Source organism: Lissotriton vulgaris, chromosome 5, assembly GCF_964263255.1.
Source record: "Lissotriton vulgaris chromosome 5, aLisVul1.2, whole genome shotgun sequence".
Lineage (NCBI taxonomy): Eukaryota > Metazoa > Chordata > Amphibia > Caudata > Salamandridae > Lissotriton > Lissotriton vulgaris.
The window spans coordinates 1,683,911,099-1,683,927,652 of NC_141693.1; the positions used below are offsets into that span (position 1 = coordinate 1,683,911,099).

General features: G+C 44.7%; 1 protein-coding gene across 2 annotated transcripts in view; it reads right to left on the bottom strand.

Annotated features, from left to right (window-relative positions):
• The window catches only part of TANC2 (tetratricopeptide repeat, ankyrin repeat and coiled-coil containing 2), a 2,475,706-nt gene that overhangs the window by 115,331 nt on the left and 2,343,821 nt on the right, over nucleotides 1-16,554 (bottom strand). For both annotated transcript variants that reach the window (XM_086923824.1, XM_086923825.1), the window contains one exon: nucleotides 8,072-8,163. In XM_086923824.1, the coding sequence (XP_086779950.1) occupies nucleotides 8,072-8,163 (92 nt within the window). The remainder of the gene's footprint in view (nucleotides 1-8,071; nucleotides 8,164-16,554) is intronic.

The window sequence follows — 16,554 nt, forward strand, 5'->3', positions numbered from 1 at the left end:
CTTAGAGATATCTACACACCGTCTCAGTTTACTGGATATGTAGGCACCTGGAGGTTATAGCCCTTGTCTACCAGTGTTACAAGATACTCATAAAGGCTCAAATTAGGAACCCATGGGGAGCCGCCTTAACGGATTTAGCCAACATATTGGTATCAGGGCACCACCTGATTTCACCGGAGATGTCTGCAGAGTAGCAGGGCAGCGTAATCATAGGACCGGGGGGGGGAAAAAAACCCAAAAAAAACCTGTCCACCAAATCAAGGTTACCCCCACTGCAAAAATTTCCAGAAGGCCCGCTTTTTTTGGTTGCCTGATCTCGAAAGGTCCAACCTAGAAACTTGCAGCACTGATGACTGCCAATGCGAAAACAACGGAGATGAATAGTCCTTCCATTTTTTTTTACAAATCTCTCTTCTCGCCAGCAGGATTGCATAGAAAATAAAGTGCTTAGCAGGGCTTGTAATTTCCTCCAACAGGCCAAATATTGCCAGCGAGAGATCAATTTTTACAGGACAATCAAGAAATGATGTTAATGATTCACCAATAGCGTCCCAGAAGGGAGACAGGGCTGGACAGTCAAAAAACATATGAGTGTCTGATGCGGCAATCGTCTCACACCTCATACAAGATACAGGAGGGCCCTTTGAAAATTTTAAGATAATAGGCCCTATGCAAGGGGAACAGATGATTTCTACAGAGCCAGGCTGGTTTAACTACCTCCCAGAGTGTTTTACAGGAGTTTAGCCACAGTTGTTCATTATCCTGGTCTGGAAGAGGGCCATCCCAGAGTTGGCCAGCCAATTGAAATTCACCCTCTACCTCTTACAATATTGAGTGGTACCAGAAGGAGACTTCCTTGTTTGTCGGGGTTGGCTAGTAAGCTGGGATTCTAGATGGTTTCCTCCTCCAACTGGGAATTTACTCTGGGTAACTGACTGCGACTTAGCGCAACTTGCCATCTGCAGGTATTTAAACCTAGAGAGGCCAGGACCACCCTCTCCCTAAGGAATTCCCATGAAATTAAGGATCCTTCAACAAACAAATTCCCCCAAACTTCCACCCCGGCTTCCCTCAGCAGTAAAGGCCAGTCTATCTTTAAGCCATCCCGGGCCACCTGGTGTATCCCACAAGGGAGCCATGTTAGATTAATATCCTAATGCTACAGTACTTCTCATCTTTGCCCAAGTTCTAGCTAGGCCCTGCAAAACCTTTAGTTTGATTTTTAAAGAATTCAGAATCTCCAAACTTAAACAAAAAACCCTACAATGGTAACATGACTCCAGTGAGCATGGCTCGAAACATACACCCTGCCCCAACATTAGTAGGCATTTTCAATAGCATGCATGAGTGGGAAAGTTGAAAAGCCCATGCATACAACTGAATATCCGGAGCAGCTAGGCCTCCCTTCTCTCTACGCTGCCTTACCTTCTTCCAGGCGATCCTGGGTGTGTGGTAAGCCCAAATAAATTAATTGATTTCACTCTGTAACTTAAGCAGTGGTATAGACTCATAGTGGAGGGGCATAGTATTAAAAAGAAATGTTATTCTAGGCAGGATTGACATTTTTTACCAGAGATGCTCTACCCAAGACAGACAAGGGTAATAATGACCAGGCACGCATGAGTTTCCTACACTACTTCGCCACATATGCAAGGTTGATTTCAACTATTTTAGAGATGTCTTGTGATATGTTAATTCCAAGATACCTCATCCTAGGGCTAAGCTGTACTTCTGGTTGAATCTCCCCCATGTTCCAAGCCATGACCTCTGTTTTAGATGCATTGATCTCATACCCAGAGTCCTCACCGAAATCCTTGGCAAGCTTAACAACCAAGGGGAGGGTAGTGCATAAATCAGAAGAAAAAATCAAAATGTCATCTGCATATAGGGATACCTTTCTTTCCCACTCTCCATACCTAAAAGTCTTGATATTAAGATCATCTCGCAATAGTTGGGCAAAAGGTTCAATATTTAAGTTAAATAGGAGAGGGGAGAGAGGGCAGCCCTGGCGTGTACCCCTCGTGATTTCCAGAGGGTCCGATAAGGTGCCATTCGCCAGGAGACAAGCAGAAGGATTTTGGTATAACAACCCTATTGCTGGACGAAATTTGTCCCCGATATTAAACTTACCCAAGACCTCCGACAGGTACAACCAATTGACCCTGTCGAAGGCCTTGGTAGCATCCAGAGTCAGAACGGCCAGAGGAAGTGATTCGGCCGAAGCGATATCAATAGCTCCAATCAAATCATATGTCAAATCACATAGTTGCCGGCCCTTCACAAAGCCTCTCTGGTCCTGGTGCAAGATGTCAGCCCTACTTGTAATTTGGCCCCTTAAGAAGGCTTTGTAAGCGTCCAAACAGTAGCCATTGAGGCTGAACCTATATTTGCTTCCATAAACCACTTTGCCTCCTTAATTAGAGATAAGACCTCCTCGTCTTCCAACAATAAGAAACTATGAAAAGACCATGATCTAGATGAAACAGTAATCATTCCCGCCAGCTCCAACCAAACTGCTGAATGATCCGATAAATGAGAAGGAAGATATAGGATGTTTTTAACGATACCTTTCAATGCCTGAGTAACCAAGATAAAATCAATCCTTGATAGATGCCTATATTTGTAATTGCGAAATGAAAATCCTAACTTTTGCCCTGACCGTAACCTCCAGATATCAAAATAAGCAAATTGCTTCATAGCCTCCAACAAAAAAGTCATGGTTTTAGAAGGGACTAAAGCACGACTGTTAGATGACTAATCAAGATAGGGGACTAAGACTATATTAAAGTCGCCCGCCAAAATAACTGTTTCCGGAAACAATAATAGGTGCGAAAAAATTTATTTAAGAGCAGAAGGGTCATCCTGATTCAGGCCATAGTATCCAACAATAGTGATCTGAGCACCGGAAATGTTAACAGTCACTATGACCCATCTGCCACCTGGATCCACTAGTTTTGAAATAAGACAGCCTTAACTGATCTTTTAAAGATTATCGCAACCCCTCTGACATTCATAGACTGGGTTGTAGAGACTTGAAAGTCTATCCATTTATTATTCTGAGCCAGTAGAAGCATTTCTGATTCCAATAAATGTGTCTACTGAAGCACAATGACCTGCGCACTAGAATCTCAGAGATACTGTACAACCTTGTCCTTTCTGGGTCTAGTGCGCAGGCCATTGACGTTCCAGGAGAGTATCTGCAAACTACTCATTTCCAGAATAGCCTCTATCGCCTCGTAACCATTGGATTAAACCCCCCGTAGGCATGTCCAATCTAACATTGATTGTAAAATAGGTGTATTTGAAGAAAAAATTGTTTAGGAGAAAACGAGGATTTTTTTATTTTTTACCTTGCAACACCCGCCCCTGTGCCCTATAACCAACCCCCCCCCCCCCCCCCCCCCCCCCCAACTACCTCCCTCCCAGGAAACCCTTGCCCCAACTATCCAGACGAAGTCCAGAGAGTTGCACCCCGCAGGGTTTTTTTCCCTCTTTTTCCTTTCTTTTTCAAAAAAAATTATCAAGTGCCAATTACATTGCTAGTCTGAAAACCCCAGGTTTTTTTTTTCTTTTTCAAAAGAGTTGATATATAGATAAGAGATATAGAGCGACCTGAGAGCCAAAAATATAGTAGAGTTACCATCAATTAAGCCAACAGTTAAACCAGAACCTATGATAACCTATGATAAACCTAGGTCAACCCTGATGGGCCTTCCTCTCTACCTAGGTCCGACAAAGCCGACAGTAACTCATCAGCAGCCAACACAGATCTAACATTGTAAATGTAAATGTAAATGTACAGGAATTTATATAGCGCAAATCACCGAGCGGTTTCTAAGTGCTTGCTTAGGGAACCCGTCCTGGTATTCCCCTGTGAGATAACCCCGGCAGGGTCTCCGCAAGGTGAAAGCCAGGCATCCCGCCGCGAGGGGCCGTTGTGGAGATTAAGCAAGCTATTGCCCAGAGTCGCAGAGTGTGAACCCGTGAATCAAGTAGGCACCGGAGCGAGAATTGTCGAGTCCATGGACATTTTAGGACTCAAGACCCCGCCGAGCCTGGAATTGAACCCTGGTCCCGGGCTGACCTCTGCTTCCAGGTCTGCCTCCTCTAACCAGTGAGCCACACTTCTTGTACATTTTGTTGTTGTACATTATTTTAAGGGCAGCTGGGAACTTAAGCTGTGTGACTGCCCCAAGCTTCCTAAAGGCCTCCAATGTTCTACCCAACTCCCACTGCCTGTCCAGGGTTGCCCTAGACAGGTCTGATCTTATCTGAAAGGAGAAACCTTTAGCGCTCAGAGTCTTTTGCTTTAATGCCTGATCCAAAATGTGTTCTTTTAAAGAATATGTGTGGAAGTTAACAAGAATCTTTCTGGGTTTAGACGTCTGTGGATTCCTTCTAAAAGGATCCCTATGTATCCTTTGGATGTCTGTTCCCAGGTTTTCTATGGATTGATCAAGATTTAGCGCTTCTTTTAAGAGAGTAATTACATAGTTTTTAATATCAGACCCCCCGTTCCCCTCTGGCACATTAACCCTTTCGATGCTGATGACGAGCTCAGCTCGTCATCACCCACGGGGATCGTGTGCTGATGACGAGCTGAGCTCGTCATGACACCAGCAAATTGGCAATTTGCCGCACAGCGCAAAAATCATCGCAGCAGCGATGCGGTTAAGGACTCGTAAGTTATTATGACAAGCGTTATTCTCCAATACTTCCATTCTGTCAGAGAGGGCAACGTCTTCTTTTTTGAGGCTGATGATATCTGATTCAGTTTTACCTAGATGGGCAGACACACTTGCCACCGAGTCCTCCAATGCTACTGTTCTGGAGTTTAACGCGTCTAGCTTGCTCTCAAGGGACTCACAAAAACACCTAACTTAAGTTAGCTGTGGAGACTTCGAACCCCCTTTTGATATCCAGAGATAAGGCCGCAATCATAGACTCCAAGGAGGACTCCATGGGGCCTGCCCCCCCTTGGGGGCTTCCTGCGTCAGGGATAATTTCCACCTGAGGCTCCTGCTGAGGCACTGTTGCTCCCCCTGTTGGTTGCTCTGAACTTGGGGTTTCCGTCACATAGCTCATTACCTCAGTACTGGTATCCGAGTCCCCCCTGTCGGGTTGGAGAGTGTCAGCCCCTGACAAACCTCCCGTCTACAATTCCATATCAGAGACTCCAGCAAGAGAGAGAGCTCACACAGGTACCACTTTGCAGGAGTCCCCCTCCTCCTTCGCCCCCCCTTGTGTGCCCTCTTTTACCAGGTCTAAAACTTGCGGCAGAACTTTGAAGTAGGACCTTAAAGAAGGCGTTATTTTAGTACTAAGGGCTAAAGTAGATTTTTTAGACTTGCGCGTTTTCGCCCGTTTTACCTTAACCTCACCACATAAAAAAGTGGAAGTATTCTCTCTGCTGGTATCTATAGGGGAGACCTGACTCTTAGCAGCCTCAGCAGACATGTCAATCTCAAGAAGGGGGGAGTCTGTAGAATCTGTGCCACACTGTATCTTCACTCCGCGTTTTCTACCTCTCTTAGAAACACTGGGTGTGGGAGTTGCTCTAACCTGAAAAATGCTGGTGCCAATGCCAAGAAATCCCCCTGTACTTCTCCTCTTCCTTGGTGTTGCAGCGGCAGCCCTTTCTCTCCCGTGTCTCTGCCCCCGACACGTCCGGCAGCACACTCCTCCTTTTCCCCGCCTGAAGCTGCCTCAAACACACTGGAGGCACCGGTTCTGATGATGCCTGTAATGCCCCGGAGAAGGAGGCCACGGACTGTACGGCCCTTCCGGAGCTCCAGCGCTGACGCACTCCACCGCAGCAGACAAGGCCACGGTGGGGGGGGGGGGGGGGGGGGGGGGGGAAGGAGGCGGAGGAGTAGCCGTAATCCAAGATCCACCACATTCGGTTGACGCCTAGTATCACTTTTCAGCAGTAGAACTCTCTCTGTCGCTCACAAGCACGCTCGGAGAAGCGTCAGCCACGGACTGATGTGAAGGAGCGGGAGAAAAAAGGATAAACACCAAATTTTGCCGAAAATCACAGAAAAGAAAACTTCCCCACTAGACCCAGGGTCGGTCAAATGAGAAGTCCGGCTGATTGAGAACATCTCCACTTCTAAACGATGTAGGGATCCGGAGGTCGGTACAGGAGCCTCACTGGAGTGCAGCTGCCGCCATGTTCCCCCCCCGTAATCGATATTTTTTTCATCTATATGTTTTAATCGATATTTAAACATGGAACCCTACGGAAGATACTTAAAAATATATCAATAAAAGGTATCGCCTGTCAGAAAAGGAAGTATCAAGGGTGACAAAATTAGGGAAAATAATGGAACAGGTTGACTCACTTGGCTAGTAACCCGGAAGAGAGTTCATAGTTAACCAGGAAGAGGGTATTGAAAAATCTTTTAAAAAGCTATCAAAACATATTTAGAGGCCTGTGAAAATAAAAAGAACATTAACAATACGTGCAGTTGTGTGAATTCTCTGGAAACATTTACTCAAACCTAAAAGACAAAGAATAGAAATTCTAGATAGTGGATATTGAAGCTGTGATTAGGTCATTTGTTTTCTGGAAATTAGTTGAGAATAAGAGTGCGCAGAACTTGGGTGATATGAAATTATGTCCTTTCTGTAAATCAGGCCTAGTCACATTAGCTCACCTCATTGCCTTTTGTATTTATTTTTAACAGTAAAGGAGAGACTTCTAATTTCTGATTTAAGACAAATAAGAACCAAACAACTTGATGAATAGTTAACTTGTAGAAAGAACTGTGGTAATATAAGATTATGCTACTGAGTTTAGAAATGTTCTGATGTGATCAAGATTAAGACAGATCTGCTTCATATATAACAATGTGAATTAAAGCAACGAAAAATATGTTGAGGAGGCAGAACGAAAAGAAAATGGAAAAAAAGGTTTAGTTCCACTGGTAAGGTGGACAGTTACAGTCCACTTCTGATTGCTAAATACCACAGTAGCATTATGTGTTTGTGATATAACTCTGATGCTAGGTGAGGAATATACTAAAACTGAAATTTGACTACTCGTAATACATTTTATACTATGCAATGCATTTTTATGTAGAATTCATAGCACATCTCACTTTTATAGTATTTTTTGTCATGAGAAACCCTTACTCAAATGACAGCACTTTTTTATAACATGCTCCTCTTACTTTATCCTATTTATCTGCCAGAAAGGATGCTGGTATTTACGAACAAATATGAATATATGACATAGTTATCGGCCTTTCATTGCAGGTTGACAATTTTTTAAAGAATGTTTTAAGTCTTTAGCAACATATTTATTTTTTTCTGATATGAACAAAATATTTTTATGTGTTTTTATAAATGAAAACAAAGACATTCTTTAATGATATTTATACAATTAGTTTGTACATACTGACCGTATTTTTACAATGACTTGTCATCCTAAAGTTTGTTTTGCCTAAATTGGTATACTAACAAACACATTCAAACTTGAGCAGGAACATCACGGCATGGGCCCAGGTTAACAGAAAGTACTAAATTGTAATATGTACAGAACTTGATTTTCAAGCATCATTAATTGTGGGTACATGAGAAGGCTAGAATGTAGAGCATTCCTTGGGTGAAGTACTTTGGACAGACCGATTTGAATTTTATGGTGACAAGGAACTGGGGTTGCGTAAAGTGCTCAACATTGACAGTGGTGTACCTTTAGTAGGGTACAAGAGAACTGGGTAACAGCAATCAAAGGCAGAACACCAATCCCTTCAATTAGGAGTGTCCAGCAGAGAAGGGCCAGGGAACCTCATAGCAATATAGTTTATCTTATTTCAATAACCTCTCAATCCAGTTTTACAATCCAAAGCTTACAAGAACAATCTAAAATAAGCATAAATTGTCTTATTTAAAATGTACTGCTATTTTCACTCCAACCTACACCATGCATTTTGTGATCAGATTATCGCAGATGCTCGTATTTCCTCAGATATTCTGTATTGCACTTCATCAAGCTTGGCAGCACGTCAACAACTAAGCACATGTGTCCACGCATACAGCTTGCATACATGTCTGTACGGAGCCTCACCTTGTAGAACATGTCTCCTTCCTCCATCAGTTTGCTCAGCAGGATGATCATGATGTCGGGTTTGGAGGTGGCCATCGCCCAGGTGGCTGGACCTGCAGTGTACAGGATGCATGATGGGTAAAAACTCATACAATGCCAGGGTGGTAAGGAAGCAAGGTGAAAAAAAGAAACACAACAGAAGAAGAGGTTGTGGAAGGTTAGGGAAGAAAGAATTTCTGCTGACGAGAACAACTTGACATGGGCCTTAAAGCATATTAGCTTTGAATAGTGTGACTCCGATCGCTTTGCAGGTTTTTAGCCAAACTGTATTTAAGCTTTTGAAAATATAACACCATGGAAGCTTAGAATGTTTGAAACTGTGTGCTATGTGCGTTTTCCTATACACTTTATTTTTAGGGTTACAGTGCACTATTACTCGTTTAGGCAACTGCAGTAAATCACTGCTTTAATTAGTGTAGCAATAATGCACATTACTCGGAAAATAATAGTTTGAAATTATTTATTAAAGTGGGAAGATTTATTGTAGTTTCTGCTGCAGGAAACCACAAAATCGGAGAAAGCAGAGGGCCACTAGTTTACAAGTGGTTTAGTTATTAATATTACTATCTACTGTCGAACTGATTAAAGCATTTTGTGGTCAATAAAGTCGCCTATCTAGGCTTTACCTGCACAATCAAATGTCAAGCGCATCCATCCAATGTTTGAAGTTTAGCTTATAATAACATTGTTTTGCGTTCATCTCTTCAGCTAATTGAGGATTGTCTACTTAACTGTAGAGCAGAACTGCAACATTTTGTATATAAACTGTTATTACATTTAGAGCATTGTAATTGTGCAGGAAAATAAGCAAGAGAGGAGGAATATCATACTTACCCTGTAATCATCTATTTGTAGCTTTTAGTGCTGTAGATTTATATGCTGAGCATTATCATGCCATCTAGTGTTGGGCTCAGATAATTACAAGTTGTTATTATTTGATGAGGTCTTTGAGTCACGAGGTATAGTGAGTGACCCATCCTGCAGTGTGCATTGCGCATGCTCGGGTGAGAGTTAGAAAGATAGGAGCAATTAAGTGACAGAATAGAGAGAACATGCATATAAAGTCTTTAGTGGGTTAAATATGTTTTAAAATAGTTTGAATTAATACAACCAAAAACCTCCGAGGAGGCAGGTGAGTGCATATGAATCTACGGCACTACACGCTACAAACAGATGCTTACAGGGTAAGTATCATATTCCATGTGCAGCATGTGTTGGCCGTAGATACCTATGCTTAGCATTGAAAGTGGTGTGGCAAGCGACTGGTTGAATTACTTGTTTGAAATAATGTTTTTACTTGTTTGAAATAATGTTTTTAGTACAGCTTGACCCAGTCTTGCTTGCTGATTAGTGAGTACATCAACAAAATAGTGCTTAACAAATGTATGTGGGTTTTTCCAAATGGCTACTATACACTTCTCCTATAGGAATATTTACCAAAAAAAACATAGTGGCTCCTTGTTTACGTGTGGAATGAGCCCGTTATGGTACTGGAAGCACACTTTTATAAAAAGCCCTTTCTGCTACTGTCTCAGAGTTAGGAAAAACAATGGTAAAATTGTAGTTTTGCTTGTAAGAAATACTTTGCTAGCCTAAACCTTAGAGAACGGTTCTTGCAAATTGAGTGCTTGCAAAAAGAATGGTTCGTGTAAAGTTAGTGCTTGCAATTCACTTATTCTTCTGAGAGATGTGGTTGCTACTAGAACTGCAACCTTCCAAGATAAGTGGAGTTAACATGAATGAAGTGGTTCAAATGGCGATCCCATAAGGCTGGCAAGTACAATATTTATTTTCCAAGTTGCGGCTGGTGGAGTGAAAGGTGATATAACTCTTTTTAGCCCTTACATGAATGCTTTAATGACTGGTGTTAGACCTGGCATCATTGGCGTGAGCCTCCCTTCCATTTTTGACGGATTGCCTCCTCTGTTTTGATATGTTTTGCTGGATTAATGCTTTGGGCACTGTGCCACTGCTAATTAGTGACACAGTGCAAGTGCTCCTATGTTAAATTGATGTACTAATTGGTTATTCCATGATTGGGTTATTTGATTTATCTGTCAGCCCCTAGTACAGTGCACCATGTGTGCCCAGGGCTTGTAAATCAAATGCTGCTGGTGGGCTTGCAACACTGGTTGTGCCACCCACAGAAGCAGATTGTAAAGTGTGCCTCAGGCCTGCCATTGCAAGGCCTGTGTGCAGTCTAGCACTGCCATGTCGATTTGGCAAGTGCACCCACTTACCAGTTCCTAACCCTTCCCTTTGCTTCATATTAGACACCCCTATGGTAGGCCCAAGGGCAGGGTGCATTGTAAGTATAAGGCAGGATGTGTGTAGCATGTTCTAATAGTGAATTACAGCAATTTTCGTTTTTCACTATTGAAGGCTACCTGTTCTCATAGGCCAGAATGGGCAGTTAGATTATTACATTCTTATAATCCTAACTGACTCAGGGAACATGGTAGAAATTCGAATTTAGTCTGCCTTAACTCAGAATAATAAAAGGCCTATTTCAGTAAAGTTTATTTTAATATTCTGTGTTTGCAAATACCACTTTTAGAAAGTAGGTATTTGCTTGCCTAACCATTTGAGCCTGTCTCTGCTGGGTTGTGTAATCCTTGTCTGGGTTTGTGAGTGACAGGGCTGGGGGATTCCAGAAGATAGGATGGGGCAGCCCGGTGATGAATAGAGAGATCTGCATCTAGATGGCAGGGAGGAGTTGCACCTGGGACCTGAATAGGGCTGGGTCTTCCCTCTACAAGGCTGGCTCCACCTCCTGTAGCTTTTCTGGTGTCTCTGCCCTGCACTGTGAAAGAATCATGTCAACAGAGTGCTCCAGAGCTGTATATTCCCTCCCCTGTGCTGGCTCCACCTCCTGTGGGGTGGCGGATGTCTCTGTCCTGCACAGTGAAAGGAAGAAGAGTCTCATGTAACGCATCCAGGTACTTTGTTGAGAACTTTGTCGCATTTACCATCAACTTGAACTAAGAGACTTTGATCATCTTTTAAGTACTCTTAAGTGTAGTATTGTGGATTTTTGTTGTTTGTGGTCTTGTGTTTAAGTCTATATAAAGAATACTTATTTTTATAAAACCTGTGTTGTGTCCATCTGTAGTGTTTTCACTGTATTACCATGTATATTCACAAATACTTAAAACACTGCCTCTGAGATAAGCCTGTCAGCTCATGCCAAGCTACCAAGGGGGTGAGCAGGGGTTATTAAGGAGTATAATGCCCTTATCCTGACTTAGAAGTAAGGATCCCTATTTGGACAAAGATGAATACCATTGCCAACTAGAGACCCCCAGATCTAACAACTGGTATTTTGAAGATAGACATAGGTTGTCCATTTTGCCTATAGGCTGCTCGTGCTGCTAAGTGCAGCCTAATGGATGTGTAAGAAAGTCTTCTTAGTTGCAGATGGAAAAGATAGCCTATAATATTCTGTACTGTAGGTGTTAAAGGCTGCATTTGTTTATGTATACAGAAATGTACAAATTGTTTTCGTTTAGCCGCGTAACACACTCTAGTTGTAGGCCTACAAGCTTGTTTAAGAATATTCATACATTCTTGTGGTAGTTTTAAATGTCCTAATTCTAAGACTTCAGGAGCCAAATCGCTATATTGAGCTGGTTAGGGTTGGGGTGTATTATTTTCCCTTGGTCCTGAGTTAGTAGTTTGGCAAAGAGGTAGTTTCTCGTATTGCACTAGAGATAGTTGCAGTAGTGTTGTGAACCATGGCAGCTGTGCCCATGTTTGGGCTATTAGGATTAGCGTCAGAGAGGTTTGTGTTAACTTTCGAACTACATATGGAATGAGTCGGAGAGGAGGCAAATACTAGCCAATTCATCCATAGGGCATTGTCCTTGGAGAGTGGGTGAGGGAAACTGGATGCCAAGCTTTGGCATTTGGCGGTGTGATGAATGGCAAACAAGTCTATTTCTGGTGTCCCACACCTCTTGAAGTAAGAGTGGAGTACTGTTTGATCGATCTCCCAATTGTGCACCTGCTGTTGTGTTCTGCTGAGCATATCTGCGAGGTGTTTGTCTACCCTAGGTAGGTATTCTGCTAGGAGGTGGATTTTGCTGTAAAATGCCCAGTGCCAGATTCTCTCTGAGAGGAGAGCTGTGAGGAAGGTGTCTCCCCGCCCGGTTTTTTAATATAATGCATTGCAGACCTACTGTTTGTTTGTATCAGCACTATCTTGTGGTACAAGTGATTGAGAAAAGCTTTGAGGGATAGCTGAATCGGTAATAGCTCCAAATGGCTGATATGCAGATGTATTTGAGCTACTGTCTACATACCACGAAAGGTGAGATGCGTCTGTAGTAGTGGTGATTTGCAGAGTTGGGGGTTTGAAGAGCTGGCTCTGCAAAACATTGTTGCTGTTCCACCACTCCAGAGAGCGATGAGCTGCTGGCCCTACCAACACTAGATCTTGTAGACACCCATCCGCTTCAGACCATTGAGATTGCAGAGTGTGTTGAGGGGGACACATATCTAGATGAGCGTGGGATACTATGGCTACGCAGGAGGCCATCATGCCTAATAGTCCCATCACATTTGTTACTGTGATCTTAGTTTGTGGCTGAAAAAGGGGTCAAGTTTGCATGAACTTTGTGACTCTTTTGCACTGGGATATGCCTTGGCTGTGACTGAATTGAGTGTTGCACGTAGGAAAGGATGAGTTTGCAAGGGATGCAAGTGAGAGTTCTGTATGTAGTTGGTGAATACATTTATTACTTGTTAAGTGTGCTGGACTTTGGATAAGTCAATCGTCTAGATATGGGAAAACATGGATTCCTTGTCTTCTGAGATGAACTGCCACTACTGCATGGCATTTTGTGAAAACTCCTGGAGCTGTTGTTACCTTAATGGTAGCACTTTGAATTGATAGTGTTGTCCGTTTAGCTGAAAGCGTAGGCAACTCCGATGTACTGAATGAATGGGGATATCGAATTAGGCATCTTTGAGGTCTAATGCCGTCATGAAATCTCCTTGCTGTAGAAGTGGTATTACTTCTCCTAGTATAACCATGTGAAAGTGTTCTGAGGAGATGTGCCCCTTTAGTGGCCTGGGATAGAGAATAGGCCTGAATATTTTCTCCTTTTTGGGCATGAGAAAATAAAGGGAGTACACTCCATGATGTTGTAATGGTATTATTTCTATTGCTCCTTTTTGAAGGAGGAAAGAATCTCTTACTGTAAGAGTGCAAGATGTTCTTTTGGCATTTTTTTGCGGTTTGGGCAGAATCGTGGGTGGTGTTTGTTTGAGTTCTAAACAATACCCATCTTTAATTATGGATAACACCCGTTGGTCTGTAGTGATTTGTTGACATTGTTGATAAACGTGTTGTAACCTTCCCCCACTGGTGTTGTACGTGTTGGAGGGAGGTGTAGGTTGTCACTGTTTTGGAGGGGTAGGGGTTTTGGCAGTGGTTGCACGTCCTTACCTCTGTTTCTAGCATTTGTTTTATAGAAAGTTCCCCTATTAAATTTGCTTTGATAGGAACCCTGCTGTCTATTGCTATTGATTGAGTCAGTGGAGGAATTTCCTCTATCTGTACCTCTGTTTTGACCCCTATGAAAGGAAGCCCGGTAAAGATATGTTTGTAGGGCCCCCCACTGCTTTAGCTGTTTCTGTGTCTTTCTTTAGTTTTTTCAGCATTACATCTACTTGTGGGCCAAATAAATTCTTCAATTAAAGGGTAAATTAAGCAGATGTTGTGGTACATCTGGCTTAATCCCAGGTACTCTCAACCATGCATGGTGTCTAATGAGTATACTAGTGTTAACATTGTGTGCACTGGTGTTTGCAGAGTCTAAGGCACATTGTATGATCCCATTGGACATTGATTTGCCTTCTTACACTAATTGTGCTGCCTGTTACTGGTATTGGTAAGGGAAATATTGTAATAGTGGTTGGCTGCTTGTGCTGCTACTCATTTACCTGCTGCATCGTATTTTCTACTACCCTTATCCATAGGAGGTGCATCCCTTGTGCCTTGAGAATTGGTGAATCTGGCATAACCTGGTCCTTGATATACTCAGGGTCCAGTAGACTTTGTTTCCGAACACGTGAGGTGATTGCTCTAGATTTAACAGGCTGCTTAAAAATATCCTGCGTGGATGCTAGTATACCTTTAAGCATAGGTAGTGTTTGCATCCACTTTCCTTCCAGAAACCCACCATACACCACCGCACCAGCAGATGCCTCGCCGCAGCTGGGGCAAGATCACCGAGGACCAGCTAACCGCCGCCCTCGTCCAGAGCCCACCCGCAACCCGACCGACCCCGATGCCGCTGCCCGCAGCCTCAGACAATGGATCAATGACTGCGCCAACATCCTCGCCCCGCGCAAGAAGCCCGCCAACACCCACACCAACAAGAGAGTCAGCTCTGGTTCAACAAAGACCTCCAAGCAAGCCTGCCGTATACTAGAGAAAAACTGGACACCCGAAAAATCACCGGAAAGCTACACAGCCCACAGGAACGCCACCCACCAACACCACCAACTCATCAGATCCGCCAAAAGGACCGCCTTCAGACCGCCTAGACAATAGCAAAGAGCTCTTCAGCATCATGCAGGAACTCTCCAACCCCAGCTCCAACACCAACGACATCCCACCATCGCAAGACCTGTGCGACTCGCTGGCCACCTTCTTCCATCGCAAGATCGCAGACATCCACGACAGCTTCGACATCGTCACCACCTCAGCAACATCCAAATCCCCCGCTCCCACGACCACCACCCGCACCAACCGCTTGCTCGCCTGGACCATCATCAACAACCCCGACACCATCAAGATCATGAACACCGTCCACTCCGGATCCACGGACGACCCCTGCCCACACCACATCTTCAACAAAGCCAGCAGCACCATCACACCCCTTCGAGACAGTGACCTTCCCGGGGAGCTGGAAGCAAGCAGAGATCAATGCCCTACTTAACACCATCGATGCTAGTGTTATTTTCCTCCTGTGCTGGCACTTGAGATACCCCATTGTTCATGACGAGCTCAGCTCGTCATGAGTGTATGGAGGTGTACATCATGATGAGCTGAGCTCGTCATGAGCGTCCAAGGAGTTAAGAAACCCAAGGCGGACCCCAAAGACCTCAAGAACTTCCTACCCATCTCCCTGCTCCCGTTCCTGGCGAAGGTCATTGAAAAGGCCGTCAAAAAACAACTAACCAGCTTCCTCAAAGAGAACAACATCCGGGACCCATCCCAGTCCGGGTTATGCAGCAACCACAGCACCGAAACTGCCCTCATCGCCGCCACCGTCATCAGGATCATGCTCGACAACGGAGAAACCGCAGCCCTCATCCTCCTGGACCTGTCAGCCGCTTTCGACACAGCCTGCCACCGCACACTAAGAGCACACCTCTAGAACGGCGGAATCCAAGAAAAGGCCCTGGACTGGACCACCTCCTTCTTTTACAGGAGAACTCAGAGCGTCCGCCTCCCCCCTTCCGCTCCAAAACCACCAAGATCATCTGCGGCGTACCCCAAGGCTCATCTCGCAGCCCAACGCTGTTAAACGTCTACATGGCACCACTTGCCCACGTCGCTCGACAGCACGACCTAAACATCTCCTATACCGACGACACCCAGCTGATCCTCTCCCTCACCAAGGACCCCCACACCGCCAAAACCAACCTCCACCAAGGAATGAAGGCTTTCGCTGACTGGACGAGGGACAGCCGACTGAAGCTGAACTCGGACAAGACAGAGGTCCTCATCTTCGACTCCACCCCCTCGGCCTGGGATGACTCCTGGTGGCTAACGGCACTACGAGCACCCCCACACCCACCAACCATGCACGAAACTTAGGGGTCATCCTCGACCCCACACTCTCCATGACAAAGCAGGTCAACTCCGTCTCCTCCTGTTGCTTCAACACCCTCCGCATGCTTCGCAGGATCTTCAAGTGGATCCCCACCGAAACTAGAAGGACGGTCACCCAAGCCCTCGTCAGCAGTAGACTGGACTACGGCAACGCACTCTACGCAGGAGCCCTGGCCAAACTTCTGACACGACTCCAACGTATCTAGAATGCCTCAGCACGCCTGATCCTCGACATCCCCCGCTGCAGCCACATCACACCCCACCTAAAAGACGTGCACTGGCTCCCCATCAACAAGAGGATAACTTTCAAGCTCCTCACCCACGCACACAAGGAACTCCACGACACCGGACCAGCGTACCTCAACAGACGACTCGGCCTCTACACCCCCGCCAGCTCAGCTCCACAGACCACGCCGTCGCCATCGTCCCCCGCATCCGAAGAGTGACCACCAGCAGTAGATCATTCTACCACCTCGCCATCAAGACATGGAACACCCTCCCCATTCGCCTTCGACAAACCGAAGACTTTCTAACCTTCAGGAGACTCCTCAAGACTGGTTCTTCGAACAGTGGCAGCTTTCCCCACTAGCGCCTTGAG